The sequence below is a fragment of the Uloborus diversus genome, chromosome 4, assembly GCF_026930045.1.
Source record: "Uloborus diversus isolate 005 chromosome 4, Udiv.v.3.1, whole genome shotgun sequence".
Lineage (NCBI taxonomy): Eukaryota > Metazoa > Arthropoda > Arachnida > Araneae > Uloboridae > Uloborus > Uloborus diversus.
In genome coordinates, this window is record NC_072734.1 from 96,790,599 (window position 1) to 96,805,602 (window position 15,004).

The 15,004-nt window shown below is 31.7% G+C and overlaps 1 protein-coding gene across 1 annotated transcript in view; it reads right to left on the minus strand.

Moving 5' to 3' along the window:
• The window catches only part of LOC129221254 (uncharacterized), a 103,960-nt gene extending 88,996 nt beyond the window's left edge, over positions 1-14,964 (minus strand). Inside the window, exons 1-2 of the mRNA XM_054855709.1 lie at positions 14,846-14,964; positions 11,293-11,420 (exon numbers count right to left, since the gene is read on the minus strand). Of these exons, the coding sequence (XP_054711684.1) occupies positions 11,293-11,410 (118 nt within the window). The 5' untranslated portion in view covers positions 11,411-11,420; positions 14,846-14,964. The remainder of the gene's footprint in view (positions 1-11,292; positions 11,421-14,845) is intronic.
• Between the last annotated feature and the right edge of the window lie 40 nt (positions 14,965-15,004).

Genomic DNA, 15,004 nt, shown 5'->3' on the forward strand with positions numbered 1-15,004 from the left:
ATTAAGCCTTCTTTCATGCTTTTTTCGTCTTTCTCTGACTTTTACTGGGAAAGTAGGCTAAAAAGGAGGGTGCTACAGGGATTGCCCGTAAAGCTACTTTTGGGGGGGGGGGGCATAAGGCTACATTACTGGCTCGTATGATACTGTCCACGGTTTTGGAGGGTGAATGACCTCCTGTATCCGCCCCTGGCTTGTTAACGTTTGCCTTTTTTTCGGGTATTAGGGAAGGGTAATTAATAGGGGCAGGAGCCAGAGCATTTCTTAAGGAACTTTCACTAGGCAACACAAATATAATATACTTCCCAATAATTTTCTCTTTTCTTCATAATTGTGTGTATAATCGTCGCCTCAAAGCAGCGGCAGGATATCTTGGTGCTGTTCCTGTAATTAGATGACTAAATGTTGCTCTGAGGCGACTATATAGTTTATATATGTGCAGGGGGAGGGAAAGAGAGAGATCCATCATGAAATCAAAAAAGTAGGAGTTGTAAGGAACTGGAGGTCCTTTAATTATTTCAAGCGAGCGTATCCTAAATACAGAGAAAGATAACAGTTTCAGCTTTTGGTTTCAGAGGAAGCCGTTAATAGATCTAAATATTGGCTATACGAAACTCATTGAAAGTGCAATATTAACTCTGAAAAAAGGGGGGTCCAAGGGTTCCCCCCCCAGAAAATTTTCGAATTTGTAGATAAAAACATAGATACTATTTCCAATTATATTAAAAAGAAAGAGGTTCGGGGGATCTCCATCGAATTCTTCTGCAATTTTAGAGCTAAAAATGCAGTTTTAAATACGATATTTTCGTGTTGTTACGCAAAGAGATTCGAGAGTATAAACCAGAAATTTTTTCTAATTTGCAGTCTTAAAAATGCATTCTAATTATCTTTAGCAGTGGTAGCAAAGAAGAGGTTTTAAGTACTATCTTAGGAATTGTTTGAAAATGTAGTTCTAATAATGCTGCTTTAGATGATCTTTGATGATTTTAACGGAAAGAGAGAATTTAATGCCCATCCCAGGAAATTTTTTGAATTTGTAGACTGAAAACTGCATTCTAGACTATTTTTGGTAAGTTTAGGAGCTAAAGAGATTCTGGGGTCTATTCGCAAAAATTTTTCAAAATTGAACTCTAAAAATTGCGAATGTAGGCAATCCATAATTTATAAGTAACTTATAGAGGACCCGCAACTTTTCAAAATTGAATCTCCAAAAGCGTAGTTCACTTTCAATGATGTTAGCCCCCCCCCCCAATGCTACATAGTTAAGTAATAACACATTTTGATATTTACGTATTATTGCAACCACATCTAATTAGGCGATGTCTTGTAAATCTGCTTTATGGATTATTACATGTATAAGTATCAATAACATAAAAAAAAGTGATACATGTGATAAAAATATGAAATGACAGAAGATTTTGTGAAATTTTGCAATTGAGTAAAGCTTGGAATGGTTTTGGAACTTGTGAAAGGGATTAAAATTATGAGATTGAAAAAACATTTACATTCAACTACAGTGCGATAAAAAATTACTTGAACATATGAAACGTTTAACTACAGATTTAGTGCTCTGGGCCAATGCCCCTTGTGCCCATGACCGTATCTCGCCTTGAAAATATGTCTGCCAAAGTACAAGGCTCTGATTTCTATTATAGTCTCTTACAAAGAGACGACGGCACCTAGGGCGAATACTTTCATGTCCGATGCCCCACCCCCCATACACACTTATACAAAAATGAAGCTAGTTATTATCAACAATTAAGATATTTTCATATCTTAATTGTTGATAATAAACAATTTTAATCAATACATAACTGAACATGTTACCTTTGTGTATCATAAAATACAGGATTTAAATCTAACGTCACATTAGCTTTAATTCCTGTTTTTATGTGTTGGCATTTTTAAAAACTATTTAAGAAAAATACTTAATGAAAAAAAAATAAAAAACTGAATTGAAGCTTAGTTTACGGCGCCCCCTCTTATATCTTGGCACCCCGCTCACTCCCCTTTTCGGAATGCACTCTGTTCCCTTATGTTAAACATTACCTTGCCTGGACAAATGACAGAAAGAAGATATCGCGACCAGCCGCCAAACTTCACATCCCTGCCTCACGCATTTTGCTACGGTTTTTGCCTGCTGTCCGACAGGGGCGGCACAGTGGCCGAAATGCCTATCTTCCACTTGTTTTTTTCTTCGGCACTGGCTACAGCTGATAGCAAGAATAAAGTTGAAAGAATACTTTCTTGCTGTTATTAAATGGTCTCGCACTAAATGGTTTCATATGGGGGAGAGAGGGGGAGGCGGGACACAGTTTTAAGTCAAAAATATTTTTTTGGAAAGTCAAAATTGTAATTTGTCTTTACTTTTATTTATTTATTTTTTATTTATTTTCTGATTTAGTAAGGTGAGGGTGAATTTGGCGCCCCTTGAATGTGGTGCATGCCTGCTTACAGGGAGCCTGCTCCCACATGTAATCAGCTGATTAAAAAAAAAATTTTAATTCCTTGCACAGAACTTCCCGCCGTTGTTGAAGCATATAAAACTGTTAATGCTACAGATATTTTAGTTAGTAATTCATAAAAATAATATAAATATTGTATTAAATTTAGTTTTCTAACATATTGGTTAATCTGATCATATATAATATTAATAAGCTAGACAAATTTGTGTATAACTTGCATTAACTGTTTTAGAACTATAGCTTTGATTCTGTGTGTTTGTGCTTTTAATTCCGAAATAAAAACATTTTGCTGAAAAAAGATTTCAAAAATATTTTACTGTAAGATATCTCTTACAAAATTATTTTAATTTAAACATTTTCATTCTAGTTTCTATTTTAGTAACTTAAATCTCAATATATAGAGCTTTTTCTTAAGCTAAATCATTAAGAGTCTCAGCGTGCAAAAAGTTTGTCATATGACACATTTACTGAATGTAAAATTTTCAAAGTTGTTCTAGTGCCCTGCTCTCTCACAGCCATTACCTTAAACTTCCTCCACAGCTCCATACTTGTTCAGCTATTTCTCAACTTCAAATAACCAGAAAGAAAATAATAAAGAAACAAAGAAGAAGCTGCCTCCACACTCAACTAAACGTAAGTCAGAAACTCTACCTTGAAAGCTTACTAATATTTCAACTGCTCTTCCACAGCCAACAACTTCCTTTACAGCTTCTCATTTCCTCAACCATTATGTATCATAATATGAAATATCAACTTTCTAAAAAAAATTTGTGTACTTGAAAAATAATGATTTGTACCTGCATACCTGCAACACTTACAAATCTTCACTTTTTAAACACAAGAAAATTTTTTAGAAATTAACTTCTTCATTGCATGATACTTCATATCATGATACATATTGAGTCCTTATGTTTAAACATATAACAATTTTTAAGTCAAAATTAAAATTCCGTGAGTAACAAGCAAGTATATACAAATATACAAATGTGACGACCAGCAACAGGCGCTGGGCTCAGCTAAGCTGGTCCTAGTGAATTTATAAGTCCCCAATGAAGATCAAAGCCCTCTTAAAGCTATTTACCCTCTTACTTATTACAGCTGCTGCAGGTAAGCTGTTCGAAGTGCCCACGACTCTACTAAAGTAATTTTTCCTAATTTCAAGGTTAGTCTGAGATTTGACTAGCTTAAAACATCGACCCCTCATCCTGCTTCCCATTCAAAAATTTAACCTGTAAACATCTTTCATTTTAATAAATTTAAAAAACTGAATCATGGCCTCTCTGACTCTCCTTTGTTCCAGACTATACATACTATGCAGTCCGTTATCATAGTCTAAATCTGAAGGTCCCCTTACTCGTCTAGTAACTCTTCTTTGAACCCTTTACAATACAAACAATAAAATTAATAAATATATCAAGCTGGAGGTATAAAACTACTAATGTCTACAGCCTGTTGTAAAATTTTCCGGTGATTAGCAGGGTTCAATACCCAAAATCAGGACTTAATTTGCATAGGAGCTCAGCCCCGGGTATATAATTAAAAACTGAGCGTATGTATCTATGTATGTCCAAGTAACTTCTCCCGAACGCCAATGAGCTGAACATTGAGCCAGGTATTGATTGATTTGTTAATCTTCTCGTCTTCACCTTTGGCTATTTGACATAATCCTCCTATAATAATTAGCGGAGATATCAATTAAACACTATTAATTACAACTCTTAGATTTCAAAATAAAATCCTCATTTTTCAAAGGCTTTCCTCCATTCAAATTATTATTCATTGCTTCATCTTCAACATTCCATAACAATACTTTTATTAAAATTTAGTTGTAGCGTGAAAAAAATCATTAAATGAAAGATGTTGCCATTTTTTTCTCGAATATAAACAAATAAAATTTTGCTTTGAGGCTTTTCCTGCAATCGGGGGATTTAAAATGTTTACTTTTTGGTTACTTTCCCACAATCAGCTACAAAATTTTGTTGATTTTTCTTTTTTTTTTTTTTTTCCAAGCCTGATATTTGAACATGTATCACTAGACATAGCTATTATTTTCAAGATGCACCGTGCAAAGCCAGGCGATGCAGCTAGTTTCTTTTAAAATTTCGGTGACATTTTACAAATTTGATGTTATTTCAGACTATTTACATATGAAAATGAGATCTAAAGACTTGAGGGAACCTGCATTTATTTTGACAGAAATTAAGCTCTGCCCAAAAAAATATATATCTGAACAATTTTTAACTGCTCTTCAGTTAAGAGTTATTTTCTAAACCATAGTCATAATAAATATCAAAAGAAAATTTCAGAGCATTTAAAGACAAAACTGTAACAAAAATGAAGGAATACAATATTTATCGGAAAATAAATAAAAACAACAGCCTTATTGTTTAATTAAATTGCAAGCAAGCATAAGCAAGCATATACAGTCAACTCCCGATTATCCACGGAATAGGGTGGCACGGTAACCGTGGATAAGCGAAATCGCGGATAATCCGAATAATAGGTAAAAAAAAGATACCTAGTGTATGCAATAGGTAAAAAATATTGATGACACTCACACATTCATTCAAATTATAACTAAAAACATTGCTACATTGCATGTACTAACATTGAATATTAAAAAAAAAAAAGTAAAATCTAAAAACAAAGAACAACACAATTAAAAGTTTCAAAAAAAAAAAATGTGAAAGGACCCGCGGATAATCCGACCGCAGTTAATCGGGAGTTTAGTGTATACATATATTAACATTGGGATTCTCAAGCTTTGCCCATTCAGACCACCTTTTAAAGCAGGGTTGGTAAGGTAGGGTTGAAGTACAAATTTTTAAAAAATGTAGCTGCCCGTAATCCCTTACTGCGATTTAAAATGTTACGAAATTTGCGGTAATCATTTTGGGATACCTTGGATAAGCCCCCTCCCTATTTTGTAAAACTGTGTTACTAATTTTATCGAAGAGATAGTGTCATCAAATACTGAGATATTTCTAGTGACCATGAAATGATGCTATCCGAAATGTTTCTAAAATAAATAGTAAACTTTGGCAATTGTGTTTGAAATTGTGCGCAAACTTGTGCTGTTTATGGATTTGATTAATTTAGTTGGCGGATCATTTTACATGTTAATAAATGATATAAAGAAAGAAATATTAAAGAAATGGCGATACTTTGGTTACATGGAGAAAACCAAGAAACAGTATTCGCGTAGCTTTTAGCTTCAAAAACAGCGACAATTGAAAAAATTGCCATATGCCTCAGCTATTGAAATGATTCCGCATAAAAAGTTTCGAAGATTCCTGCTGGTTGATCAAGCACCCAGTCAACACAAATAAATTTAAAAAAAAAAAAACCTCATTAATTGCCTCACAGTTGCGTAAAACCGGAAAATAATAAGCCAAATCCATGTATTATTTGCCTATTCTGAGCAAAAAATCTTACTTTAAAATTTAACTTGAGAAAAGCCTTGAACAGTCAGACGAAAAGCAAAAATAGTCAACAATACAACAATTGTTGCTATCGACAGGGAGTTAAGATGATACCCTAAATACTAAATTTTGTTGAGGAAAGCCTTCGAACATGGAACTAAAAAGCTCATAACTCGTTTTTTATTCTACAGTCAAACCTTGATATAAGGTTACTCGCTTATAAGGTCACTTTTCTAAAGTCCCGGCCCATTGAATAGGAATTCCATGTTATGTCTAATCGGATATATGGTCAAGTCTTAATACATTAATCGCTTATAAGGTCACTTCTGTCTGATTTCTTTAAATGATTTCAGTGGCTAATAGATTCACTTCCAAGAATTTTCCGCGATATACGATCCTTAAAAAGTGTGATAAGTCATATCCCTTCTATTAACGTAGCATGTATTGTGCACTGAATGCAGTAGAAAATGAATATTGCGACAGTGACACTAAAATATGATGCAATAACGAAGGCACTCGGAGTGTACACATCGCACTTTTTACCAGTCATGAGAAGCCGAAGAAAATTTTCAGAAAACAATTAGAAACCATTGTGTTTAAATTAAAGAAAAAACTTATTAGTCCAGTATTAATGATAATTTTAAGTTAGGCAAGTTGCACATCAGTTCTCGGCTAGGGCATATTTGTAAGCAGCTTTCTTCTACATGAAAGTTCAAAAATACCATTTTAAAATCTTATTGACTCCAAAGGTTTCAATTGGTTCAAATCTATTCAACTATTATAACCTTATTACTGATATTTTTGAATGTTTTAAATTTTAAAAAGAATTAATGTATACATGTTTATTCCTTGCACACATGGTATGAAATATATGAATCGGTTATAAGGTCAGTTTCATAAAGTCCCGAGCGGTGACCTTATATCGAGGTCCGACTGTACTTGGAAATTTGGAACAGGTGCCATCTTCAGCAAAAATTCAGAGCTTTTGATGGAGATATAATGTTCATATATGCAAGTATTTTTCCATCCTCATATTAGAGAATTTATCAGGGCTGTGGAGTCGGAGTCGAAGAGTCGGAGTCGGACTGATTTTTAGGTAAAGGAGTCGGAGTCGGAGTTGTTAGAAAACATGCCGACTCCGACCTTCTTTTTTTCTTTCCCTTTCGCTGACTCTCCTTGCATTTTTTAAAAACTGACTTCCAATTGGTTCGATTACATGTATGAAAAGATACTAATGAGAAAATAACTGCCATTATGACAATCAGCTAGCTTGAGTGCTTACAGAACTTTCTGTAGCCGTCCCCTAGTTTGCTTACTTTTTAACTTAACTAATAGCAACTGTCAGCAAACGGTTTTGTTGCCTAACATTTTCAAGTAATCATTTACAAATAAAAATAGAAATACAGTGTTTTGTTCGATCTCAGTTGTAAAATAGTAAAAGAAACGTAACAAATTAGTAAGTTGAGGCCCGTAGCTAATGTTGAAACGTTTAAGGGTGAACGGAAAATTCAAAAAAGTTCTGGCGCGAAAGCACGAATCCAAAAGATCCGACGAAATAATCTAATGGTTTTTTCTTTATTAAGACTATTTCTAAGCTTGGTTCTCACTAAAAAGTATGGAACAAAATAAGTGTAAATGATTTCTTGATTACAACACTCAATAATTGCAGTTCATCTTAAAATCTTCATATTAAGGTTAACTCTAAAGCAGCAAATAAAATTTAAATTAAAAATTTTGCGAATGAGAAACATAGGTATAGTAAAAGCTATTCGTACAAATTTGTATACCGCCGCATTTTGTGTAAAATTAGCTCCTGATGTATATGCGCCCTATTTTCGTTGCAATTTTATTGATGAAATATAATTTAAAATATATTCGCGAAAATTTTCAGAATTAAAGTATTTATATTTTTTTATAAACTCTGAAATTAACTTTGGTTACCATCTATCAGATGGGTGTCACCCGAGGCAAAAACCCCCTCTCAAGAACTTGGATTTAGAAAAAAAGGTTTTTGTTTTCCCTTCAAAAATTAAAAGCACATGATTTGATCAATGTCTATTTGTTAAACATTAAAGGGGAGCAAATTACAGATAATCCTTTTCAAATTTTTTAAAAGGGATTTTTAAGTCATCTCACCTTTTAACTCGTAACTATTGGAAAATTTGATTTTTAAATTGAATTTCTGACGTTGTATGCGTCTTGGGTTTACAATAAAAAACAAAATGCGAAATTTTCATAAAAAGGAATTAATACTTCAATCTCTGTTTAGAGGTTTTCCCCCCTTCCCCTGAAGGGAGAGAGGGAGTTGAAAAAATACAATTTAAAAAAAATCCGGAGTCGGAATTGGCCATTTTCCTTCCGACTCCGCAGCCCTGGAATTTATACGAAAATTGGGTTTTGCCCCCATAACGGGGTGAAAACTACCCTATGTGTTATTCTGATGCATAAACTATATTATTATAAAGTTTCATCAAAATCCATTCAGTAGTTTTTGTATGAAAGAGTAACAAACATCAACATACATCCATACAGACAAACTTCCGCATATATAATAGTAGTAAGATAAATGTGATAAAAAATATATCTCTTTGATAAAATGAGTTAAAGGTAATAAATACATCTATAACCAGGGGTCTGTCCAGAGGATACTGACCCTTCACAAAAATCCGATCAACCAAAACGGACCTTTCACAAAGTCCCGATCAACCAAAACGGACCCTTCACAAAAGACTGATAAACAAGAACAAATCTTTCACAAATTGTTTATTGAAAGAGCAAATAAGATTTGTTCTTACAGCAACTCAATAAACAGATTTATTCACAATATTTCCAACAATACCTTCTCATTTAAGACTTGGAAAAAAATTATAGCATTACATTCAATATTAATGTAGATAACAATGATTCAGACACAAGTGCTTTATTAATTTCCAATTAATAACTCCTCAAATCAAATATATAATCTGCACCTACTTCTGCTGCCATCTATGTTACTTGATTGAAATGAAAGTTAATTCAGTTATGAGTATTTGAATAATAACTGACACAAATATTTTTTCTTATTCTTTATTAGTCTCCCAGACTGAAGTTAGAAGTTTCACCTTCCACTTGACTTATTTTGTTGAATCATGCTAAAATAGGACTTTAGTAATATTACCGAAACATTACGAGTCTCTCCAGGAAAGTGAAAGTGAAATAAAATTATTTGTTAGTCTATTGCTCAGGGTATCAACCAGGTCTTTTTTTTTCCTTGTGTATGAATGTGGGGAGGGGGGGGGGGAGAGGGTAAGGAGGGGACAATTAATATATTTTTATATATGTGAGCATGGATTTTGTACATCACTTTGTATGAACTGGACTCGTTACCCGTATACTATACTTAAGAGCATCTGCAGAGTTTGAAAAAAAAGGAAATCAGTAAGAAGATTTTAAAAGAAAAAAAAAGATAGGTATTCTTGAACAATTCAGTGGGGACCATTCCTTAAGATGTCCTTTCCTTTGCTACGGACCTGATATAATAGTATACTACAGGCAATAGCCGGAAAAATACAGGTTTTCTTTATGGTAATAGTTTAAGAGTAATTTTGTACAGTTGAGTATGTGATTTAAAGAACATTTAGCATCATTTAAAGATTTTTTTCTCCTCTTTATTATTACATGGGGGCAATTGTTATTGTAATTAGATTCATCAATCGTTTCCCGATATGTTCGACAAAGACTCTTTTGATACTTGTCAGCTTGCATACACCTAATGAAGGACATGGACTATTTCTATATTGCAGTGAATTAGCAACTGTAAGACATCTAAACCTAAAACCCACAGTGAGATGGCCTACTGCAGCTCCGAAGTAACAATAGAATGAATTAAAATTGGAAAATGTCCAGAAACAATATTTAAATAAATAATTTGTCTCAGTAAAAGATATATCCTGTGAGTGAGATACGCTCATTACCAAGCAAAAGAAAACAAAAAAACAATGCTATTTATAGAAACTTCAAAATTTTATTGCATTATACAGAAATAAGAGTTCATGTTTCTTTAAAAACTACTTTATATACTCGCATATAAGTGGACCCCCCCCCCTCCCCTACTTACAGAAGAGGATTCAAAATAGTAAATGCATCCTTAAATCACTCTTCATTTTCTTATATTATTATCACAATACATAGACTTAAAAGTAAAGTCTCTTTCATTATTTATATGTAATATTTCATTTTATATTTTTATCAAATTTTATGAAGTTTATTTAGCATTATTAGCTGTTTTTCTCATTTTCTTTTATTAGCTACTTTTAAACAGTTGTATGATTCAGAAATAAAAAGTATGCATTAGGCAGTGCACAGTCATAAAACATTTTTTTTTTTCTGACCAATGTATTTAACTAGGCCCTTTTAATATGAATTATGATTGCTAATAAATTTATAATGAATATAATTGCTAATAAATTTATAAGCATAAATAAAAAAGGAATATTATATTACTTTGTTATAGTAATGATGCATTAATACATAAAAATATAGTACATAACTTTTTAGTTATTTTTAATAATGAATGAACAAAAAACTATGATTAATAATAATTTTTACATTGAAAATATTAGTTGAAAAATAAATATAAAAAATATCAAAATATTGGATATATATCGACTTATATATATCGCAAACCCTGGTAGCCACATTATATTATTTTTAAAAAATGAGCATTAATTGGGATAATAAGCTTTGGGAAAATTCGTGAATACTGTGATTCACTCACTTTTTGCAGGGTTAGCCTTTTACTGTAATTATTTAGTCTTGAATCCACATCACATGATACCTCGAAGTCCCCCACTCTTTAATCCACATTCAGACCATGTAAAGGAATAGCAGAATGTGTAAGTATTTACTACTTTAGCATCTGCTTAAAAGAGTTCGACAAAATTCGGGAAAATGTTCACGGTTTTTTTTTCCCCTCTAAGAATTGTTGGGGGAAAATTATCAGAAATTCAGACCTTCATATAAGTCAAACCCCTAACTTTATACCTCATTTTTTGTACTGAATTTCTTGACTTATGAGCGAGTGTACACGGCAAGGAAAATTCATTTATAAATTACATGATGAAACACGATTAAGAGTAATGTAGCATGACATTAATCCGAATCTAAATGGGGTTTTACATTCATCACTTTATTCTTTTAAATTCACTTTTCATCAGTGATCTAGTTCCAAGCAGTTTCTGAAATAATGTCCTAAATTTACAAAGCAGTTAATTTTGTCTGTATTTATTTCAATATAAACTTTCACTTTTTCTATCATACAAGATCTTGAAATGCTAGATGAAGATTGCAAAGATTCATTTAGTATAAAATTATTAATCATGAAATAATAGTTAAAAATAGTAATAGATATTTGTTTTAAAATTACAAACCATTTCTTTCATCAACATAAAAATCATGACATTCTTTCAAAATTCTTTCATTTAAACTTAACGTTGCAGTTTCGGTGGTATTGGTAGTAGATCTTTGTTTCTTTATTCGTCCTGACATAATTGTTTATCTGTAAGTGAAAAATAAAAATCTGTGAGGAAAAAGAGACAGAAAATTTAAAAAAATCATACAATACACATTAAGCACGAAAAAAATTAAAATTTGTGTTACAAGTCATAAAATAACTGTTAGTATAAATGTAAAAAAAAAGTTTCAGAGAGTTGATTTTTATCCAAAACCTCTTACTATATTCATATGATACACCTTACAACAGGGGCGCTTACCCAGTAGTCGTCATGGGCAGGGTTGTCTTATTTTGTTCACCCCAGAAAAAACCTGGGAAAAAAAACGTCCCGGACAAATGCCATTTCGTCTACTTCATCAGTAAACTGAAAATTTTTAGTGAAAAATTTTAAATTTGAAAATATTAAATAATTATTTGGATTTTTCCTATTCAAGTAATATTTTAATATAAAAATAGTAATGTGTATAAACAATAAGTTGTAAAATATTTTAAAGTGAAAATAAAAAATGTAAGATCAGTTGAAGTTTGTGTAAGTGTATTAATAAATCAAATAAGTGTTAAAATAAATAATAATACATGTAATAGCATAAAAAACAAGCACATCAGATGTAAATTTTAAGATGTTTATCTGTGATATGGAAGTTTATTGCCCATAATAAGTGCATTTATAAAATTAAAAAGTAAAAACAAAAAGTTTTTAAAGGTTAGAATTTCAAAACATTAAAAATCATATTTAAAAAAAACTACTTGATATTAATAAAAGAAATGTTACAATGAAGTGAAGTCTGTTCCTGCAATACAAATGCGGTGATCAGCAACATGCTCCGATTAGGCTGTTTCTAGTCCATTTATTAGTTCTCAATGAAGATTAATGGCCCTTTTAAAGCTATCTACCCTCTTGCTTATTATAGCCTCTTTCGGTACACTGTTCTGAGTACCCACAACCCTACTAAAGTAGTTTTTTTTTAATTATTATTTGTATGACATTAACATATCCATAAAATATGCTGAATGCATAAATATTTTACTATGGGGTGACATCAATATAAACCCGAAAAATATAACAGTTATAAAATATTTTTAGTCTATAAATATTTCTTTTGTATGTATGTCTCCAAGCATTTCATTTAACTTTCCCATTAAGTTTATTTTCTACTTTTGTATATACAGTAGAAGACCGTTATAACGCACACCTTGGGACCAGAGCTTTTGCGTTATACAGGTTTTTGTGTTATATAGATCATTTCACAAATTTTGAAACTAATATTCAGAATATATCAATATATTAGCACTTCAGAATGAGTTTTATCTACAATGAATATTAAAGCACCAATATTACAATTAGTTATTCACAAATAAATGTGTTTCACAATTAAAATCCTGCACTTCTGCTAGCTTCATGGTTTGCATAACAGCTGCATTTTCAGGAGCCATCTGGTATTTTCTGTTTGCTATGAGTACTAATTTTCAATTTCAAAGCTTTGAAATAAGATGGAAAGATGAAAAACTTTCAAAATTTAATTTGACCAATAATTTTTATTTTTGCAAAGCAAAACAGAGGGATTTTTTAAACTTCAAAACCTATTGTTTACTTCTGAAAAGTAGTGCGGTTTATAGAGAATTTTGTTATACAGGTCGGCGTTATAACGGTCTTCTACTGTAGTAGTCTAATCATGCCCAATAGCTTATTCACATAGTTAAATTTTATCACTTCTAAGCAAATTATGATCTAAAATTAGCTGCACCAATGTGTAATTAAAGTTTTTTTTAGATTTATGAAATTCTAAAGCTAATAATTCTATTTTAATTGAATGATTAATTTATAATAGAAAATGTATTAGAATAATATACTAATGTTATTACACCATAACAATAAATTTATGTATGTATAATCAATTTATTTTTCATTTCATCCATTTTGTCCAGTTTCTTCCGTTATCCCAGACTTTTTACAAAAAGGTGGACAAAACAGCAACCCTGGCCATGGGACATGGTGTCATTGCGGGGAGAGTCCGGGTACATGTAAGTCTGGTTTCCATCCGAGTCTACTAACTTAATCTACTAAGTTAATGTCAGAGTTTATTAAAAATATTAATGCTTTAATTCTGAAAATTTTCCCGAATAAATTTTAAGTGATATTTCATCTATAAAATTTCAACAAAAATAGGGCTCTACATTGTAGGAAGAGGCCTAGTACATGTAAGTCTGATTTCTTCCCGAGTCTACTAGCTCAAGGGATACATTCCTTTTACTATTTTATAACTGAGATCGAAGTAAAAAAATATTATGTTTATTTGAAACTGATTACTTAGAAAAGTTAGGCAACAAAACCATTTGCTGACAGTAGCTATTTGTTAAAGAAGGTTATAAAACAAACAAATTAGGGGACGGCGTAAGGTACAAAAAGTTTGGTAGCCAGCTGGTTGCCAATGGCAGTTATTTTCTTATTAGCCTTTTTTACATGCAATGGAACTAATTAAGTAGTTATTTTTTTTTTTAATGCATGGAGAATCAGTGAAAATTAAAGAAAAAAAAAAAAGAAGACCAGAATCTGAGTTGGAACTGGCATGTTTTCTAACAACCCCGACTCCTTTACCCCCAAAATTAGCCTGACTCTGACTCCACAGGCCTTATCTATAACAACTTCATTAGCTATAGCAACACTATCAATAGATATTTGTAATAATAGTGAGATTGAATTTATGCGTCAGGAAAAATGACTAAAAAGAAAAGGAATATCTGCTACAGGACAGTTGAGTACAGGTTAGAGATGGTAACAGTTTTGGAGTAAAATTTTTTAAACTTTTGCCTCGCGCATACAAAAGTTAGTGGCGTCCTTGAAAGTCAAGGTCAGATTGTTTTTCCTAGAGTAGACTCAGATGGTATGGAACTACTTTGATATAACCCCCCAAATCGGAAATTTGGCGACTTTTTTTGTTTTTGTTGACACAAAACTTTGTTGCCACAAAAATTGTTGCCACAAAACTTTTAAAAAAACTCAAAAAATGGTACAAAATACATGAAAATACTAAATTTGGCAACAGTAAAAACCTAAAAGCTGAAAAAACCTAAATTGGCAACACCAAAATAAGGAACAGCAACCCTAAAAAGTCCGTAGGGAATGCCAGATTTGGCGCGTAATTTTTGGGGGTGTATATCAAAGTTATACCGATGGTATAATTTTAATGCATCATTAAACTTATTGGTATAAATAGTTACAACCAAAATCAAAAAACCACCAGGAAAGTAAAATTATTCAACGGCAGAACATATTTACAGGTCAGAATCTTTTTTTTTTAAGCAATACATATAAACAAGCAATATTTCAAAAATCTCGTGCACGAATGTTAGCACAACTGTTACAGGACGTTGTGTTTGACAACTATAAATCAGCAATAATTGAGAGAGAAATAAAATTCATAAAAATTTAAGCATTGAAGGTCTAATCTAGAAATTATAGCTTAAGATACCTTTAAAGAAGAAAGTTAAAATTGATTCAAGCGTTTAATGCCTAGTAACCACACATAACATATACAACATTTACAATTTATATGATGCAGTGCAAACAAAATACATTTAAACATTTAAGTGTTGCCATTTATTTGAATTTCTGGTAAAAATTTCAAAGT